This window comes from Caenorhabditis elegans, chromosome X, assembly GCF_000002985.6.
Source record: "Caenorhabditis elegans chromosome X".
NCBI classification, from domain to species: domain Eukaryota; kingdom Metazoa; phylum Nematoda; class Chromadorea; order Rhabditida; family Rhabditidae; genus Caenorhabditis; species Caenorhabditis elegans.
The window spans coordinates 16,704,300-16,725,492 of NC_003284.9; the positions used below are offsets into that span (position 1 = coordinate 16,704,300).

General features: G+C 34.6%; 1 protein-coding gene and 1 non-coding gene across 3 annotated transcripts; one reads left to right on the top strand and one right to left on the bottom strand.

Annotated features, from left to right (window-relative positions):
- Window positions 1–7,381: 7,381 nt before the first annotated feature.
- lgc-53 (Neur_chan_memb domain-containing protein) lies at window positions 7,382–16,371 on the top strand (the record flags this gene model as incomplete). Of its 2 annotated transcripts, NM_171812.7 has the most annotated exons (13): window positions 7,382–7,591; window positions 8,141–8,317; window positions 12,831–12,887; window positions 13,724–13,930; window positions 14,676–14,831; window positions 14,956–15,068; window positions 15,112–15,208; window positions 15,253–15,315; window positions 15,442–15,600; window positions 15,658–15,713; window positions 15,765–15,859; window positions 15,902–16,032; window positions 16,085–16,371. In NM_171812.7, the coding sequence occupies exons 1-13, from the start codon at window positions 7,499–7,501 to the stop codon at window positions 16,172–16,174; spliced, it is 1,494 nt and encodes a 497-aa protein (NP_741945.3). In that variant the 5' UTR covers window positions 7,382–7,498. The 2 variants fall into 2 exon arrangements, with proteins under 2 accessions (NP_741945.3, NP_001379650.1); NM_001392910.1 differs by lacking the exon at window positions 7,382–7,591 and having other exon boundaries at window positions 8,239–8,318; window positions 12,833–12,887; window positions 16,085–16,174.
- A 1,272-nt stretch (window positions 16,372–17,643) lies between these two features.
- On the bottom strand, window positions 17,644–17,814 carry T21F2.3. Its single transcript, NR_102252.1, has one exon. It is a non-coding gene; the product is annotated as a small nucleolar RNA T21F2.3 (small nucleolar RNA).
- Between the last annotated feature and the right edge of the window lie 3,379 nt (window positions 17,815–21,193).

Below are 21,193 nucleotides of genomic sequence, written 5' to 3' on the forward strand. Positions count from 1 at the left end.
TGACTGTCGCGCACTCTCTCATTTTGACGCGCTCTTCTACTGAGAAATGGCACTGTTCCAAATACACAGAGCTAAAATCTGTTACTCTATTGCGAAACATATTCCTCACAGTGTGCAGTGTGACAGCGATGGTCCTCTCCTCTCATTTTTCTAATTATCTCACTCTCACTCCTTTATTTTTTTTATTTTCCTCTAAATTTCTCACTTTCTTCAAGACTTTCTATATTTTTCGCAAAAAAATTGGTTTTTTTGAACATTTTTCTTCGAAAATGTAATTTCACGTGCAATCTGACGCACATTATCGATTTTCCTCACTTGCATTATTTTTGCTACAGTGCGTGCAAGTTCTATATGCCACCCCCTAAATTTTTGGTTATGGCAGTTTCTGTGTAATTTGGTGAGCGAAGAGTATTGAAATCGGATTCACAATGGTGAAAAACGAACTTAAAAGGAACACCATCGGATGTTTGTGAACATGAGGATTTCGCTTTACTTATCATTTTATAAATTTCGTTATCTGTGACCCATGGTATTCCCTGATGTGAGGTGTAGCTATCTGGGATTTGAAGAGGGCGAGAGGACTAAGGCTTCCATCCATGTGCAAAAACGCCTGCCGCAGCCGCATTGAGGCGACCTCCGCCTGCTGTATATTACGACGCGAAACCCGAAATCTGTCGGCCGCGTTATAAGGACCATCTTTCGCTCTATGTGGTTCGGGCGCCAAGCCTTTATGGAATAAAACAAATATTATGGAATAAAACAAAAATTTAAATCCCATGTGTTATTTGGTCACGAGCAAAAAGTCATAATTGTTGCAATTGATGATTCTAATCTTGAAAATTTATGTGATTTATTTGGGACATAAACGATGAATCATACAAATTTCATACTTCTGAGTGATATTTCCAGTTATTTATGTTTTCCTCCCCATTATTCATTTTTATTTTAGCAGCGCTAAAATAGAAACATAATTTTTTTGAAATTGAACTTCCATCAGATCAAACAACCACCCCAAATTGAGCAGAACACAGAATGAGAAGCTCTCATTCTGTTTTTATTTTGGGATTCGAAAATAAAAGAGGTGCAGACAACCGTGAGATAATCGCTGACATAAAGCATAGAGAACAAATATAGTTCATGATAATCTGAAGATCAGAAATATAAGCTACGCCATTTTTCGAAATACCGAAAGAGCCAAAAATAGTTTTAGTTTGAGTGCAAAAGAGGCATCAGTGATCTTACCGATGATTCATAACTCCTGAAAAGTTTTAGTAATGTGCCAGAGAAATTATTTTCTGTGATATAGAAGAACAATAAATCTTAAGGCGCAGAGCTGAGCCGGTTTTTATTATAACGAAGTCGATTAAAATATAATTATCGCAGATACATAAAAGTAACTTTACAATTTTCAACCTTTCTGTGGAGGTAGAAAACATTTAAAAAAGAGGAAGTTGGGAAGAGGTAATGATAGTATAACTTGGATATGAGAAGACGTCTCTAATACAATAAAAAGTTGATGGATTAGTAAGTTCCTGCTATGAACAAAATTGGGAATGGGAAAATAAATTGAATACAATTAAACGTGGTCCTTCAGCCCCAAGTCCATATAGATGCCTTCGACCGATTTTCGCAAGCTATCAGAAAGACCCGGCTGAACATTATAACTTTTTGCTGTATTCGAAAACTTCTGAACTTACATTCCGAGGGTCGAGTAATACCCAGCGATTTTCAGTGAATCCGATTTCCACGACGTTTGATTGCTAAAACATGTTTATTAGGGTAGTTTGCGCATTCTTATTTCTTACATCACAAACGATTTGATCACAGTCTTCATAACCTTCTGGAATATGGAGTTCCAGGTGTGCTTCTGGCACAGGAAACAGTGGATACGACATTGGCGCCAGCGGTGACATTGAAGCTGGCAATTCGGGCTGCGATGGAGGATTGGATGGTAATATTGGATGGCCTGGTGAGGCCGCAGACGGGGATTTTAATTCTGGCAAAGACACTGGAGTTGGAGTTGCCGAGTTGCTCATCTGAAAAGATCATATAATTAAATCTTAACAACTTAATGAAAATAAAGAAACTGCACTCTACAAAGCAGTGCAAAATAAAAATAAAAATAAACTGAAAGTAGGTAACTGAAGTGAGCTGATATGAGAAACGGGCGGAGCCTCGTGTCTGCGCATGCACTCAACAAAAAAATGAAAAAGATAACGGAAAGATTTCCAGTTGAGGAGGAAATATTTGACTTGGGACAATGATTGAAAGGTGTACATTAAAAAAGTTTCTAAATTTGATCTGAAAAAAAAAACGAAATTGTCTCTTAGCCGCCGCTGATTGCCGAAAGCTGGAATTCTTTACCAATTGCCGATTGCAGGAAAAATAATGATCCTACAATTGCTGCAATGGACGGAAAAATTAATTTGATACCTACTAAAAATTTAGATCTGTAAACAAGTCTGAATACTTTGATGGAATACTTTTCAGGTTGAACCAGCATCATTTTTAAAAATTCTTACAGATCCAGCTTTGTGTATGTAGTTTTTTTTCATGTTGAACAGTTATAAATTTTTTTCTGGTTTTGAGAATCCAGCGGAATCATATTTGTCAAAACCTGTAAAATAACAGAAGCACTGTAGAATATTTGGACAATGATCTGTGGTTCTGTAAAAAATGTTCAGTGAACATGAATCGTATCATAAAAAGTAAAACAATTTACATCAACGCATTTAAATTTCAATACGTTTTTGAAACGATTTTGAAGCATTTTTTATATTCTAGTTGTTCTGCTTTTGCAATGTATCTCTTCCAACTTTCTCCGTGATCATTGTAAGATTAATAGTGTAGGTGCGCATTACATGAACTTTACCTAGAACGATGTGAATTTTTTGTGTTTAATTATCATGTTTTTTTCCAAACAAACAACTTTCCTTGACGTTGTTAATTGTCATGTTTTCATCTGGAACTGATGTTTGCAAACTGATCTTATAGAAAATTTGTTTTGAATTTACTCAACCGGAAAGTACAAACATAAACTTTGCAGAAACAAAAAAATCATAAAAATCGCACAATTAAATAAGAAAACTAGAATTTTCCTGTCTGAAATAGTAACAGAAACTGGACTTTTGCCTTTTGAAACTAGACCATGATATTAGTACGTGAAATTCGAAAATACTGACATTAAAATCATAATCCGGAAGTAACTTTTCTTCTTTTTTTGGAATTGATGATTTCAAAAAAAAATATATATTGATGGGCAGACAGGGAATAAGGTTTCCATGGGAGTCCGGCGCGGTTTCAATTGCTGACACCTGCATCCAACCTGCCCGCTCTATGCCTGACGGACCCTTGTCGGGTTCTCCGCCGGTCTGGCCAACAGCAGAACATGCATTTTTTCTCGCGCAGTTTTTTTTTGATAAATTTTCAGTTAAAAAATTTTTGAAAGCGTGATTTTTAGAGGACGAGATAATAAATGCTCAAGTGAAATTTTGCTTCTGGAGTTAGTAGAGTATATTTGAAGGTGGTCTGAAAAACTATGCATTTTCTATTGAGTCGAAATCAGTGGCTATTTTACAGGTTATACTTATTACACAGTTGGCCATTGGAATAAATTCATTGAATTTTAGCCCTTGCAAAATTGCACATTTACAAATCCTCTATCACAATTGCTCTGCACATTTTCAGATGATTTTTCATGCATCGCATGATGTTCTATAGTACACTCATTCATGTTACAAAATACTTCAAATGAAGTATTCAAAATGCGTTTAGGCCCTCCATTGAAAAACAAGGAAGGGTGGGAATTATTTATAAGAACTGGTTGCTCTGACGTGAATTTTGGAATACAAATTTTTTTGGAGTGCAGCGTTAAATGATTTCCCGATTTTTGATCAGTCGTGTACCTACATTGGAAGTGGGAAAATTCTAACGGCTTTGATTTTATGCCGGGCCGTGCAAAAAGATTAATAAAACACTTACTTTAGTTTAAAATGAAGTTTTTGGAAACTTGGACAGAGAAGATTAATCTGCAAAAAAATGAGCAGAAAAGTTGATTTTGAAAACTACTGTACAAAATACTTCCTACTTGAAATATTCTAGAGCTTACAGCTGGTTATATTAATTTTGAAAAAAAATGTGAGGCGTTGAAACTCCTCTTCTATTTTTATTAACAGCTTATTAAATTAATAGGATCTTTTATATTACAACGTTTTACCAACTTCTCCCACATCTCAGATTTTTGACAAAAAGCGCATTTCTACAAACATGTACATTCCAAATGAGAAAACAAAACCACTTTCCGTAAAACGGGACAAATGTCAGTTGGAGTCGCATCACCTGCCCTTTTCAAAAAAAAATTGAAAGAGGTTTGAATTGCTACAAGGTACCTGGGCGAATAATAATCTTTAAAACAATTTCTAGTAAGCTCAACATTTTTCAAACTTCGTTCAAAAAAGGAAGCGGTTTTATTAGAAATACACTGGAAAATTATACCGATCTATAATTGATTAGTATGATTTTCTGCACAGAACAATTGACAAATCATCTGTTCCGATAGATTTTCCAGAAGATTTTTCCGAACAAAAAATCACACATAACCTGTAATATTGTTTGAAAAAATCTGTAGACGTGAAAAATTATTTTTTTTGTTTAAATTTTTTGAAATAAAAATAATTTTTAGGTTTCCATAGCTAAAATGTTTTATTCGGTGTTCAGGGTCAAGGTTTTAAAATATGTTAACTTTTTGGACAATAAATAAGACACCCTAGGAAGTAACATTCTTGGTGCATGCACGTTTTTAGACACATCTCTGTTTTTTTGATGAAGCTTCCAACTATTATTTAAATTTCCAAAAATTGACTCATCATAACATTTATTATTCCAATGGCTTCACTTTTTCTCCTAAAACCTAGACGTCAGGAAAAATAAAATTATTATAGTTTTTGTTTGAATTTTCTTTGATTCATAGCCTCTAATTTTTTATTGTTTTTCCTATTACGTAAAATGAAACTCAAAATGAATATGAATGCGTTCGAATTTAGTATTCATGACTTTCTCGGCTTGATGTTTGCTTTCCTGCTAAATTAAAAATCGGAAGGGAGAACCTGGAAATTTTTTTTTCTAATGTAATATCAAAATTACCCGAATACCTGTATAACCTGTATTTTCAAAGAATGGCTTAAAAAGCACTTGAAAAACCGTTATTATCAGCATTAACAAGAGAAATATGAAAACACCCAGGGTGGCCCATAATTATGGACCACCCTGTGATTTTTTCGAACTTTTTTATACATATGTAGATGGCTTACTCCGAAATTCTCAAATAGAGTTTTTAGCGAGTTACCAAATCCTTGACCTTCGAATTTTCCGAAAATTGATTACACAAGTGCAAATGTTGCAAATAGTGGTGCACTAATTGATGGAAAATTTAAAACCCTAAAGGAATTATACAGGTTAGGCCGCCGGCCAAGTGTGACCTTTTTTGTTTCTCCCACCATTTTGTGCAATAAATTTTACGAGCAACTTTACACTTTTCACCGAGTGTTTTTTTTGTTTGAAAGCCGCAAGTTTCAGTTGAAAGAAGCTTCCTAATAATCCCGAAGGAGCAATGGGTTTTTTGAAGTTCCACTGCTCACACGTTTGTTTCTTATTTTCATATACTTGTCTCTGGAACATCCATCCTAAAACAGATGCTTTTTCTGAGCTCTAGTTCTAATAGTTAGAGTAAACTTCCCAGTTCTATTTTGAACAAACAATGATGTTGCATTGTCGGAAAGAAATTTGAATTTTTTCCGTTGCGACCCTTTCATCCTTTAATCTTTTTACCTTGGGGGCGAAAGAAGTTGAAAAAAAAGAAGAACCGCAAGCGGTTTGCACTAGCTCAAAGAATGGATTTTTGCTCAAAAAACAAATTTTTATAGTTAGCCTAGCTAGGATGACTCAAATTGAAAATAATGTGTTTTCCAGAAGAACTCGTTGTTTGTAGGCTTCTGACAATTTTTAGAAGAAGCTCTGCGACTTAATATTCTCAAAGTTTTGAGCACTGATTGAGAGATAAAGTTAGCGGTGCAACTGTGAGTAAAAGTTTGTTTTGATCTTTGCATAACTGTAATTTTAAAAGAAAATTTAATTTAACCAGAACTCAACTGTTAAAAATTGTATTGAATTTCAACGTACCCCTGATCCAAAAATCATCTATTAAAAGTTGTTGAATATTGATCAAATCAAACTGTAGTTTTTACTAATCATTTAGACTGAGAAAATCATTATGTCTAATTTGACTGAAGATTGTAAAAAAATAGAAAAATTAGACAGGTGGTAAAAATTGAAACTGGACTTTTTGCCAAAAGCTTACAGTTTGTCACCTTAAAATAAAAAGTGTTATTTTTTAATTTTTTCGAAAATTTTACCTTGATATTCAGTCACGGCCCCACTATCGTCTTTCCACCTTTGACCACCAGGACCACCACGCATTTCCAAATCTGCATGTTAAACTTTTCAAAACGCATCAAAACCTAAGTGTGTTTTGTTTTTCAATGTTCTCGAACTTTTTTCATTTTCTGAACTCTATTGTTCTTCGAGCAAGGCATTTTTCGAAATTTGATTTGATTTTCCTAACTGACTCACTTTCACGGCTCGTACGTTTTTGTGTTTTGTGAACAGAAATTCGGAATTTATTTTGTGTCAAAGCTTTTGGGGTGATAACTGAAAGAAAATAGGAAACGCTAAGTTATCACTTTACACTAGAAAGATGCCGGTTTGAAATTTTGTGCCAGTGCCATATTTTTTTTGAGGAAAATTAATTTTTGGAAAATTCAACTTGTTTGTTTGAGTTGGTAAAGAAATTTATTTTTGTCTCAAATTTATTTCAAAATTATTTTAAGAGACATTGAGCAAGTACTTTCCTTTTTAGACTTGGTAAGCTCAGTTTTTTTGAATTCTATCAGGAAGTGTGTTAGTGTTTCTTGAGCTTGTTACCGAGTTTCAAAAATGAAAGGTTCAAACTCAGCTATGTATTTGAAAAGTCGCTTCTCTTCCCTTTTTTGCTCGTTTCATTTGAATCGTCCCTGCCTAGATATCCATAGATAGGAAAACGAATTGAAGTCTCATCGAGAAGTCCCCCTAGTGAACCACGCCCACGTTCTGGCTGTGACACCTCATTCCGATGCGGCACTGGTCCCTTTCCCTTCTTTCTGGTTCCTTTTTGTCTCCACCCCCTTCTCCCCACTTCTCTTTTCCCCATTTTCCGCTTCTCCTCAACCGCTTTTTCTGCTTATTTTGTTGCTTATTTTTATTCATACTTTGTCTCATTTTCTTGAATTACATATGTGTTACTTGGATAAAAAACCTGTTTCACACATTTTAAAATGTTTAATTTCAGTTTCCAAAAAAACTTTTCCACCTGAAAAATTTGAATTCGTCACCCACGTCCCAATCAACTATCATCATTCCGTCCCTCCGAGCATTGTCGTCTGCTCGACCATTGCTCTCCGGTGTTATGATCATATCATACCTGGCTCGGATTGTACTCCTGCTCCCCGAGCTCTCATCAGGAGACACTGATCGTCTAGCCGAGATAGCGGCAAATCAGGTGAGCAAATCTCTTGATTGGCCTCTTTTTGTGTTTTTGTTTTTATTATTTGTTCAAATGCATGCACATTTGATTAAACAACTATGCATTATAAATTAGGGACACAGGAAACTGTCGATATTTTTCGAAATAATTTTTGAATTTTATGGCTTAAAAAAATTCTGAACTCAAAGTGGATTAGAAGTCAAAATACGAGATTTTAAATATCTTAAATACGTGGATTTCAAATTTTTTGTCGATGAAGTTTTTTTGGCTTCACAAAAATAGAAAACAAAACCCAACAACAACGAACACAACGCTGTAAAAATGAAAGAATTTTTAAAAAAATCCGGCAGCTCCTGCACCGACAAGCTGAAAAGATGGTGATGTTTGCTAAATCGTGCCCTTTTTAATGCAAATTTTGAAAAAGTCTCATTATGAAATTTGATTTATCGGTGCATTTTGTGAAAAACCAAAAAAAAATGTTCATAATTCTTCTTTCTTTTATGTTAGAATACCAAGCGTTAAAAGTAGGATAAGCTAAATTGAACTTAGTCAAGAAAATTTCAGGAGCACTCGATTCAGCTGGATCAAATGCCACCAGACCGAACGTTCCACTACCCAAACATCCCATCTTCTCAACATGATCGGCGGAGGGAAGGCGGAAAACGTAAAAAGTTCCGAAAAGAGCGACTCGACGAGCCATGCACAGCTATTAATGAAACATTGCGGAAAAATTTGCTACAGGTATTATATACGTCATTGACGACTATTTTCGGAGGGAAATGGTGGTTATTGAATTGAATTGGATACTTGCTACAAAGTTTAGGTTTAGGCATGTTCGGTGTTTGAGACGTTGGGACTAAAACTTCTATTTTTCCTGTGCATCCTCTCTAATTCCTGAAACGGAGTTTGTTTTTTTGTATTTTTTTTTCGCCGAAATTTAATCCTTTATGATGAGTTTTGTTTTTGCGATAGGCTGACAAGCCTTCATAGTAAGTACAAATGATTGGTCGACAAGCCGTGTCACTCCAATCCATTTGACTATTCTCAGAACCAGAGGCATGAGAAATGTAAACAGCTAAAGAGGGATACAAACATGTATCTATTTTACCTATTGTCTCGCATTTTTTTACATGTATATTTTTATTGTTTTGCTTTTATTTTCTATTTTCTTGCCGTTTCTTCCTCCCTTCCCTTTCCTACTACTTCTTCACTGGTGTTGAGGGGAAACCCATTATAATATCTGCGAAAGCGTGTCGGTGAGCCAGTTGCTCCAAAATTGGGTTGGAAAGGGTTAGCAGCTTCACCTTCTTCTTCTTCTTTCTGTGTTAGAATACGTGAGTTTTTAAGGGAGAGTATAATGATCTGGTCCTGACATCACCGGAAGAGGATATGTTGCAACATACCTCATGGAGCTATTGAGTGAGCTGAACCTGGAAAAAGAGGAGGAGTACAACGTACTTGAGTGTGCTGCTCCTGTTGCAGAGTAGCTCAAAAATTAAGGGGGGTCGGAAAAAATGATTTTTATGCTCTTCCAAACACGCCGACCCATACAAAAACCCTTTTAGCAGGCAGACACTGCGCGGGAATCATTCATTCGCATTTATTATGCACGACCAATGAGGCATGATCAGTTCTTTTAGAAAGAGTTAAAAATATGAATAGGGGAAAAAAGTGGCTCAGCACAGGGGTACTGATAAGAAGATACAAAAGCGAAGCATTATTACATAGTTCTTGACACCAATCAGAAATAGAAAAACTAAAAAGCCTAGAACCATAGGAAAGTTTCAAAGTTAGGTTAAAGTTAACGTTTCAATCCTTCTATGTAGATAATTCCCCAAAGAATCGCAAAAAATGTTCTTCCAGACTAAACTTATGAAATTCTTTATTATCTCAATTCCTCCCAAACACCTATTGTTGTGTTTTAGTCACTAGAATTTGCATTTTTTGCAGTTGGAAAAAACAAATACTAATGAGCCTGATTAGTAGACAGAAATGGGCTCAATAGCGTTTTGTTCAACATTTCCAAATATCAAATATTCAACTTTCCAAGTTTTTTGATAATTGTGTTAAATTGGCCTTGAGATAGTTTAATGCAATTAATTTAAAATATACTTGTGCATTATGGAACATTGTATAAATAAATTAAACTTTTTTGTTGACTCCTCTATGTATTTTAACTTAATATTATTATTGATTCTTTTGACTAAAGAGTGTTTTTTTCCTAAAGTAAGTCTGAACCGAATAAATTAATAAATTGAAAAATATTAGGAAAACCATACAAAAGTGTTATCCAAGACACCATAGCTAGCGCGGTCTGTATTATTAGCTATTTATAAACGCAACACGAAACAAAAATGAAAATAAAGTAGGCAATTTCAAACATAATTCAAGCCTTATACAATTTGCTAGCTCAATTAGCTCAATGAGATGCCAGTTGAAATCTGTGAAAGATTTAACAAGTGAATAGAGTGGGGAGAATTAGAGCAAGTGTGGAGGTGCTAAAATGAAAGTGCAAAATCTCAAAATCTCAAAATACGTTTGCCGTTCTAAATTTTTAATTGGTTACTTGCTGGCAAATTGAATTTGCTCGGTTGTAGCAGTACATGCAATTTTTTGTCTAGAAATCTGGAAATACTTGAATCTTTTGAATTTTCATAGCTGTTCCAGTCCTTTACATTCTTGGACATTCCCATGTTTCCTGCTCAATCCGACAATTATTTCAAAATGTTAATCAAATTGAGGATGGATGTTTTTGTTTCCGCCCTCTGCGCGACTGATTAGTTTTGTTTTTTTTTCTCGCTCTCTACAGAGGGAAAAATTGGCGGATTTGATGTCCACAGCCTGTCAGCTCAATGTCTGTTTCATTTTAATTGAATTCTCTTCTCTTTTGTGGCTCTCGGTTGAACATACAAAACTGATGGCAACAGGCGAGAGGCAACTGGAGGCGGGCGTCCGGGGTGGGATAACGCTTGGGACAGACATGCGGCGTCACTTCTAATTTTCATGTATTCCATGTGAAGGTTTTATTGCCGGCTCAGGAGTCAATCGACTGTGGAATTGGGAAGAAGGGAAAGGAAATTGGAAGGATAGACGGTTGAATGCAAAGAATGGGGAGATAGAAGAGAATATTATGGAGGAGAAAAGGAAGTAAGCACTTGATAAATAAGGAACAACAACACTCCAAAAATGGAAAAGAAAAAGAAGTGGAAAAGCGGGAGGTTGATAGAATTCTGCAGAAAAAACATCAATCTCAAAAGATCAATCAGAAAAAAAAATACAAAACCGGGATTGTGCATTGCTCCAGATGTTTTTCACTACCTGTGAAGATTTGATTCGAGGTTCAAATTAATCGCATAGATTAACTGGTTCCCATTCTAAAAATAAATATCATTTCCTTATTTGTATTATTTTGAAAGCATTTAGCATATTAATGAGTTTATGTTCGTGACAGAGTTATCAATAGCCTGTTAGTCTGTTTTCTTCAAAATTTAAGTTCAACCAGGAAAACGTGAGTGAAATGTTAAGAGTATTGTAGAAATCTCGACCTGTTGAATGTGCGAGAAAGCATGAAATACAAATTTTGTATAGTCGAATTCTGGACCTTCCTCAAGAAGGTATACTTGGGCAAAACTTTGCAGTAGCCTCTTTCAGATGGCTCCAATGTTTTTGTAATTTAAATGAAAACTTCAAAAAGCTTGGCCAATTCTTAGTTTTAAGCTAACTTCTCGACTTTACAACTTCTGAACGGAGAAGAATTTTACTCCGAATGCGGATTTCACTTGAACCCCATATTCGTTATTTTACTGAAAACTTCTATATTTTCCAGATATCGTTGTCTTGTCTTGCAACTTTCAATTATTGTACTCTTTTCTGCACACACCTCCATCCAAAAAAAAGTGCTGAAAAGAAAAGAACACATATAATCAGACATACGGCCGCAGTTTCACTTTATTGCGTTTCATTCCATCCACACATTTTCACGTGTTTTTTTTCGGTTGGAAAGCTTATTTTTTCCTTCTCGCTTGCTTTTTTCTGGCCGCTCATCCGCTCTATTCGCAGCCTCTTTCTCTCTCAACAAACTTATCTAGTCAAAGTGTGAAGCGGGAGAAGGGGAGAAATTTGTATGGGAACGACAGTGTTATTTCATTGGAGACAGGAGAGGTGGGGGGAGGGTTACAAGATTTTGGTCTGGTTTAGATTCGAGGCTCCTGGGCTTACAAGATAACAACTAGGGCTCTCATGCAGGCGCAAAACGCCTTCCGCGCCCGCCTTGCGGTGACCTCCGCCTCCTAAATAGTGCGGCGCGGAACCCAAAAAGTGACGGCGGCGGCAAAAAACCGCCGCAAAAAACCTTTCGCACTATGCGGTATAAACAGCAAGATTTTCGACATTGTGTCGATATTTCTTCTCTGCATTGTGTGGTGACAATAATATTTTAAATCCAGAACTACTCCTCTTGCTTTAACATATTTACTTTTCAGGTTTAGCCTTCTTTGTTCTGTTTTGAAATGTTTACTCACACACAAACATCAATCGTCAACTAAAACTTTTAACCAAATTTATAAATAATTAACCAACTTATTGAGTAGGCTTAATGAATACGTCAATCAACTGAGTATATGGAAAGCTAGCAGTTTTTGGGTCAGAAATCATAGCGTGACGAGTAGTTTTGGTCACTAGTATGAGTTTGAGCGAAAGCGTGAAATAGTCGAAAAATTAAAAATTTCTATAGTGTTAAGGAAATTTAGAATTGTTGAAAAATTAATTGCATTTCAAATGTTTGAAATTTCAGAACGCTGAAAATAGTTCACTTTGATTATTCTTAGCTCCTACTCAACAGAATTAGTTCTTCAAAAACTCCCGGAAAAAGTCATAATCCAATTTACACGTAGAATAAAAAACTTTCTCGTTTCTTTGTTGTCCTCATCTATCTCTGAACAACCGCCAATATTAATTGGAAGATGTGTACGACCAAAGTATAGACTCTCCTCACATTTTATTCCTTTTGCTCAACACTCCCGAGCACCCGTTAATCCGTTGCCTGAGGGGTTTTAGAGTTCTAGAAAAGTGCCAAAATTGGTCATTCAGGAAATAGAAACAATATATGCAAAAACGCGAAACGACGTGATTTGGATGAACATTAGTGTTTGAAACGGGTTCGAATTTTTTTGTGGGGCTGGAGAGTGCGGAGGGATGAAATAATTAGTGTATTTTTGAAAAAGTTCAGAGAGCACTTGAACATGATTGTTTTCAGGAACTCTTCGACGACTCGTACGACAAAAATAACCTGCCCAGTGCAAATTCTACAGAGGTAATTTATTTGGATTAAGGGGACTTTTTTAAATTTGATTTTTTAATATTTAAAGAATGAACACCGGGAATAGGAAAAGTTGTTACGTTGCTCGAAACAAATATATTTTCCAGAGCATCCAGAGAACTCACACTTTTATGATTTTGAAAAAATGAATTTCAATACATAAATATACATAGTTTTAAATTTTAAACGTATCACAGCACCGGAAATGATTTTTAAGTGATAAAATTGGAAAGTAAATTGTAATTTGTTTTGGAATTTTTTGTTGCTTGACAGAAAGTCGAACTTCATGTTTCAAAAAGAAAAAAACCGTATTTCTTTATTAGTCTTGCATGCAAGACTAATAGATTATTCGAAAAAATACGGTATTCTAGTTTATTATGAGTGTCAATAAGTTCCGTGTCAAAATTCATAATTTTTTTCGTGGCAGAACGTTTTTTTTAACTAATATTTTCTTAAATATTTTTTGTATTATTATATTGTATACTTAATTTATTATAATCCGCACATAAGTCTCAAATAAATGTTTAAAAGAAGCGAGATCGGGCAGATGCCTAAAAAAAGTGGCTCCGATCTAGGATACGTGGGGGTGACCAAAACTTTTTAAATGTACCTTCAAATGAAAGACCATGTTTGATAACATAAATTCCAAAATTTTCAAAAAAATTTTCTTCCACAAAAAAAAGTTATGAACTTTGACCCGGCACTTATTGACAGCCCTAATAATATAGAATTTTAATTACTTCAAAATAAACTAGGTATATATTCAAACTAGGTTTTTGAATACTTTTCACACTATTAAATTTTGTGACAACAAATCATTTTTCTTCCAGGTGATTGTCGAACTAACTGTCCAGTCGATCACAGAAATCAGCGAGTTCTCGTCAAGTTTCAAAGCGGACGTCTGGTTCTCGCAAATCTGGCGTGATCCCCGTTTAGACTTTTCCGATCGCAACTATTGTCTCAAGAACATTTCACTCGCATCGCACAAATTGCCAACTATGTGGTCGCCGAACGTATGCTTTGTGAATAGCAAAAAAGTGAGGCCTGTGGGTCCAACCGACCCAAATTCTTTTTTCCAATTTTATTAGGACCATGTACGTATTCGAGGCCGCGCGAGTGGTGTGGACTTTTGGAAACACGCATTCACAAATTGAAAATACGGAATAGGTCGCTTGAAATTGGTTTTTAGAATTTGAAATTTGGAAGGATACTGGCAAAAAAGGAGTCCTGTGAAATATTTATAGAAACAGAGCACGGGGTATTTCCGGTTTTTCGTCATAGTTTTTTTTTTGTGTGATAAGGGATTGAGACTAGTGAGTTTTTGTATGAACTTTTTATATGCTGGAAAAAAACATTTACTGTTTTATTTTTGACAGGGAGAATGTTGCAACTCATTTTTGATTTTCAAACAAAACCATGTTATCTTAAACAATTTGAATGAGTTCTTGCTAATAATTTAGTCACAAGAGGCAACGTTAAACATAAAAAACAGTTGATTTCAAAAACCTTTTTTCCTTAAAATAGAAGTATAAAAATTGCCCTGATGAAATTTCAAAGTCTTATCTTAAAATTAATGGCATAATATTAAGATTAAAATTAAGAATATTTTGATATCAAATTGTATGACTTTAAACACAAATAACATTTACCTTTAATCTACAACGTTTAATAGCTTGTGATTGTATTAAATAAAACGGTAAACTTTATAAAATCAACTTTAATAAAATTGTAGAGTATGTACATTATATTTTTTTTGCATTTTGCCGAATTAAAAATTTCCAGGTCGAAATCCACGCGTCACCTTCTCAAAACATTCTTCTCTTGATATTTCCAAATGGTACGGTATGGCTGAACTTTCGAGTATCACTAACAGGTCCTTGCAAGCTAGACCTTACCTATTTCCCAATGGATCGACAATCGTGCAATCTCGTTTTTGAGGTGAGCATGAGCATCCCATCCTCTCTGCAAGTGACAGTTGAGATGAATACATAGAACAAGAATGAATTGAAATGGAAAATAAAGTGAAATGTATATGGAAAAGAGATTGATTTCGTTTTTCCAGAGCTATTCCTACAACACAGCAGAAGTGCGAATTGTGTGGAGGGACTGGGATGCCGTGACGATACCTGACCCAGATTCCAAGAACCTTCCAGATTTTGAACTAGTAAATATAGAGTAAGTTTAAACTTTGGAAGTTTTTATTGGATATATGATTTAGACATATGAATGCAACACTAGTATATACAGCCGGACTTTGGGATCAGCTTGAAGTAAAGTTCACGTTTCGACGATTATACGGGTATTATGTGCTTCAGGTAAGCACTTAATCTAGCATGATTTAAAAAAATTGTTTTTTCAGGCGTATATGCCGACATATCTATCGGTTTTCATATCATGGATTGCTTTTTGGATTGACACCAAGGTACAATTGAATTTTTGACATTACAAAATATTGACAATTTCAAAAAAATAGTGTATATAAATAGTGTATATAGAATTGTGAAAATGAATTGTGAAAATAATTTCAGACCCTTAAAAAAATTTTCAGGCGCTTCCTGCTCGAATAACCCTTGGCGTATCTTCTCTCATGGCTCTTACTTTCCAATTTGGTAATATTGTGAAAAACCTACCACGTGTCAGTTACGTGAAAGCTCTCGATATCTGGATGTTCGGATGCGTGGGCTTCATTTTCTTATCCCTAGTCGAGGTATCAATTTTCTTTGCACACTTGATATTTGTAACCCTTTTATTATATTTTTTCCAGCTCGCTGTTGTAGGATTTGCTGACAAATTGGAGGCGAAACGGAGAAGACATAATAGGTAGGTCTGAGCAAAAAATATTTTCAGACATTTTCTAAAAATAACTTTTAGATGCAAAGAGCAATTGATGATGAGAAGCGATTCAGAGCAGCAATGGCTTTCAAGGTTGTCCGGGCAACGACCTCAAGTCTCAGAAACCAATTCAGGTTTGATCACCTAAAGTTGTCAAATAATATCATGTTTTCCAGATGCTACCCACACGATTCAAATTAACGATGGGAATGGGAACGTGAGGCGGAGAAAAAGTGAAGAAAAACGGCAGAAACTTCTGCTCCAAATGGAAAGCCCTATGTTTGTTAATGGGGAAAAAATTGACGAGGTAAAAAAGTGATGAAAAAGTCGCTTGGAAATAATAGTCAAATGAATTACAGATCTCAGCAAAGCTGTTTCCACTTTTATTCACGGCATTCAATATTTTCTACTGGTTCTACTACATTGGCATGTCAGGAGGATTTTTCTAAATAGTCAATGCTACATTTGTCTCTAGATCTCTCTTTGAAAACTTTAAAAGTTATCATATTCTATCTTGTGATTTTTGTGTTGTATTTGTGGATTTCATATTGTTCATTGAATACTGAATATTTCTATTGACATTAACTTTTCAACGCGGGTAGGTAAGCGAGAAAGCTCGATAAAAAATAAAGAAATTTTCATGAAACCTTTGATTTATTCATTATACCTTACTTTTTGACAAGGAAAGTATATCAGTGTATCGTTAGAACTTTTTTAAAGACTTGTTTAGTCTAAAAGCGTTTGAGCTCAAAAGCTCAAAAGCTTTAAACATACTATACTGAAAATTCAAATTCAACTACCCCTGGAAATTTCGGGCTGAAACTTTTTCATTATTTTTCCTGTTGGTTTTATAATTTCCCAAACCGCGTTTTTGTGGCTTTTTGTGGGAAGTCATCGAAAAACCTTTAAAAGTATATAAGATCTTTCATTTCTGCAAAAAAATTCACTGAAAAAATTTAGATTGAAATTTTAGGGTATGCGTTTTAACCCCAATGTTCTGCGATAGCAAAATCTTAGTATAGGTTTTGTTCCAAATAAACCACTACAAATGTTGCCAAGGTAGTGTGCAAAACTAATAAAAAAATAAATCTACTTTTCGCATTTTCCGAGTACAGGATGGCAATCGAATTTGCTTCAATTTACAGAAATATTTCGGACCACCGTTATAAAAAATTGTTTCATAGTATGTGTGAGAAGTGTTTATAAGATAATCCATAAAAGCGCATCACAAGAATTCAACTACACAAAGCAAAGTTCGAAAAACCAACGTTCCTTCAAAAACACCCAAAAAAAAATTTCCGGACATCAAATTTCATGTATTTATAATTTTCGTTACTTTTTGATTTGTAATCTAGATTAGACGATTAAAAACAAAATTTAAAAAGAATTTTCAAAAGAGCAACCTCAAGACAATTGTAAAAACATGGCAAATGGTAGAGCGGCCGGCATCACTTGAGTTCACTTCTTACAACTATAACTTAGAAATCAGTACTTTCAATTAAAATATCGTAAAATAAGTTAATCCTAAAATAATTGTTCAATGTTTACAATTATTCACTTTGTTCTAACATGTCCAACAAGAGAAAGTTACATTTATGCCCGTACATTTAAAAGTTTTTGAAAAAAAATTTGAACAAGATTTAAGTAAAGAACTTATTTTTGAAAATCTGGTTTTCAAGCTACATTCGATTCAATAAAAATGTCAAATATCTACTCACAAGTCGGTCACTTTCTCTTTTACCATGAACTTAAACAACTTAAACAGTTAAAACAAGAAGACATAACTACAACCTTTGGGCTATTTGGCTTAACATTTTTTTTTAAATCATGTCAAAGTTTTTATGATACAGTATATATTTTCAGCCTCACATAAGAAGAAGAACCTAATGAAATAATTTATTTCCTAAAGTTTTATAATTTTTCCCCCAGAAAATCATGATTTTGAGTGACCGAAACGCGTCACTTTCGCCTATTCCCAAAGAAAAAACTAACTACGGCAACCGTACAAGAGGTTGGCATAGAAAATATTTCTATGGGATGGCGACATTTTTCATTATTATATTGAATGGGCAAAATTTGAAATCGCATCAAAACACACAGAACGTTGAAAGAGTAGGTGTTTGGCGGTGGCCGACACCTCGCGGGTTTTGCGCACCGCTGTAGTTTGTGCGAAGAAGGCGGGGCATTACGATTTTTTTAATGGCGAGGAGGGAGATGTAGTTGTTTCAATAAATGATTCGATATGTTATTTGCAACTTTCTTGAAAATTTTTTTGAAACGTGAAGTACTAGATTTTTTTGAAATTGTTTTGAAATTTGAATTGTGATCTTAAACCTTCAAACTGTTGCCGGTTGCAAAACCATACGACTATTTCCTCAAAAATGCGGTATTTCCCATCCATAAAAGCAAGTTTTAAGTAAAAAGTTGTTGCAACAATTGCACTTTTTTCTCGAAAACGTGTTTTGTTCAAAGACTAGATTGTAAATATTGAAAAAAAACACCATATTTCATCTATTAGTTTTGCATGCAAGACTAATTTTCGATTTATCCTTAGGGGTACAAGACTAATAGAGACTGCAATACTAATAGAGGCTGCGAGACTAATTTTCAATTGGTCCGTAGATGAGCAAGACTAATAAAGTAATACGGTACTTTTTTTTTTGAATAATATGCGAAATTTGTGAAAATAAATAACATGTGATACCTTTTTGGTCGGCACTGTAATTTGACTGTTTTCGCGGGAACAAAAAAGCAACCATAATTTTGCGTACATATAAAAACTTACTGTAACAATGTTTTCTACCTACATTCCCACTTGGGTAGTACAATTTATCGAAGGGAATGCGTTTTCCTTTGAAGCGCATCAAAATCATTGCCAAAGTTTTTATAAAACCTTGTGATTGAAAACAGACAAACATTGATTACAATTTTCCAGCCCGTCGATTATAAATTGTTTACTGAAAGCATATCCTATGAAATCTGAACACCACACGCATTGAATGTTCAACAAAGAAAGCCAGATCCATTCCATTGAAAGGACGTTTCCGGGGAAAATGCTCTCCCCCTTAAAAATTCTCAATGTTCCACTAAAAGCTGCAAATTTCTGGCTCTGAGCTGTGTGCTCATTTGAATAATCCTCTATTGTAGTTTCGATTTGAATTAAAAACACAAGAAAACCCAACACAATGTTTTTATACTTCTTGTTTCTCATCCGTAGTTGTCCTTTTTTATGTCGAAACGCAAAAAAGGACGGCACCATGGCAAACTGCTCTCCATTTGTCCTGACCGCCTAAAAGTCATGACGGGAGGCTTTTCTCTGCTGTAACGCCGATTCTATGCTAGGATGCTCCCATAAACCACGCGTTCTTCTTTTTGTGCTTTGTTGGAGTTAACCTTTTTGAAAATTAGCAAATAAAATTTTTACCAAAAAACTTGCATATAACGTTTGAAAATAAATCTGAATAACCATTTTATACTTTTATTTCCGTGACATTCCAAATTGATTACAACCCTTGTACCCCCAACTCGAAACGTTTTTTTTTCTAGATCCAACCCACTCCATGGCAACCGGAAACACAAATGAACATTTTCAAGGCCTCACTTGACATTTATACTTTTTAGCTGATATTCAAGTCCATCTGCACAAGGACAATGATAAAAGGTAGGTGCCACCAGAAGGATTATGCTTAAACCAAACATCATGTGCGAAAAAAAGAAGAAAATGTTTGAACTCGAATTTGAGTGACGAGGTGATTTTTCAAAAAGTTCCCTTTGTAGTTGAAGGTGCATACATAAGCTTCCGGTCAAAAACGTGGTTGTCTTTTTTTTCCGACAAAGGAAAAGTGTACGTACTATTGATCTCTGCTCTAAACGCATTCCAACTTGTTTCACAAAGATCAGTTTTTAACGCGCACAGCTGCGTTAACAATTAATTTGCGAATCAGCTCGAGAAATTTGAAATTGTTGTAGGAAACCGTGCATTTTGTATAGAATACTGCAAAGTTTGAAAACATATAAAACGGCTGATACTACATATACAAATTCATGATTTCTGAAAATTCTATCACATTTAAACCCCCACCCCTCTTTAGTAATTTTACTCGGCCTTCTGAAAATGCTTGCTTTAGACATGAACCTAAAATTTTATTAGTGGAAGTTAACAAAGTTTATTTTGGTAATCAGCTGCTATAGGTCTTCGTGGTGTTAGATATTTTGATCTATTTAACGTGTTGAACAGAAAATTGTATAATTTTGGTGACTACATGTAATTTTAGGGAAAAAAAAGTAAGTTTAGCTCATTCAATAGTCACTTTTAAAGTTTTAAAATCACCAAATATCATTTTGAAACTGTGCCAAAATTTTTAAATTTTTAAAATCGTTATGGAACGACCAAAATTAATTTTTCCCAATTTTGGAAAATGTTTAACTGGAAATTCATTTTTTGACTTAACCATTTTTAAGTTGTAATCTTTGAAATTTGGCATAAGCCCTGTTTTTTCTTTTGCAAACACAAATTGCTTCTTGTGGTTACAACCAATTTGATTTATATAAAAAATGTCAAAATGAAAGAAAAACCCGATTTTCTACAATATTACTTGATTATTGTAAGAATTCAAACTAGCAGCATTGTTTGAAATTACTATGAATGTTTTAATTAAAGAAACTGATCGAAAACAATTGAACGTGATTTTCAATAGCTGACATTTAGAGCTCACAAAATCAATAAATAGTTTGCATGTAACACTCCTGTGCGTTTGAAAAATTTCATATGAAAATGTAGTACTAAATTTAGTGCATATCCTGTGGCTATTACAAAATAACATGTATTATAAACTCAAAATGTCAGTTATCGCAAAACAAGTACTTTTTTATAGTTACACTACTAGGTAGCTTTTTGGCATTCACGATTTCAATTTTCAAAAACATTATCATTCACTTTCTCATCTAGACAATGTGTGTATTATGACAATAAATTCCATGTGACGATTTCAAAAATTACGTATTTTGTTTCATCTTTCTCTTCTTTTTCCGCCCTGTCTGTCATTCAAAACGTTTCCATTTCCGTCTTCAAAACGAACAAAACCCCGTGATATCAATGCCGGCTGTACCGACGGAACGTACAATCATTCACATAAATACGTGTACATACAAGCAGCAGCGGTGGAAAAAAAAGTTATTTTTCTCGGGGTTTCCTTGGGGTTGGCGTCGGTGTCGCAACATTTTGCACCTCTTTCAAACGTGATGATAGCAACAACTATCGAGATAGCGGGGATTGAAAAAAAAAGCTACGAATTGAAAAATGAAAAGAGGAAAAAGACACGGATGGTAAGATGATCACTGTCGGGTGATGTAGACGCTTGTGTTTGCTTTTGTATTCCTTTTTTCTGATTTTCAATGCGTTGAGTATATTTTAGAAGATTTTTACCGGCCTGCCAGCTGACTTTTGATTCATTTTGATATAATGTTTT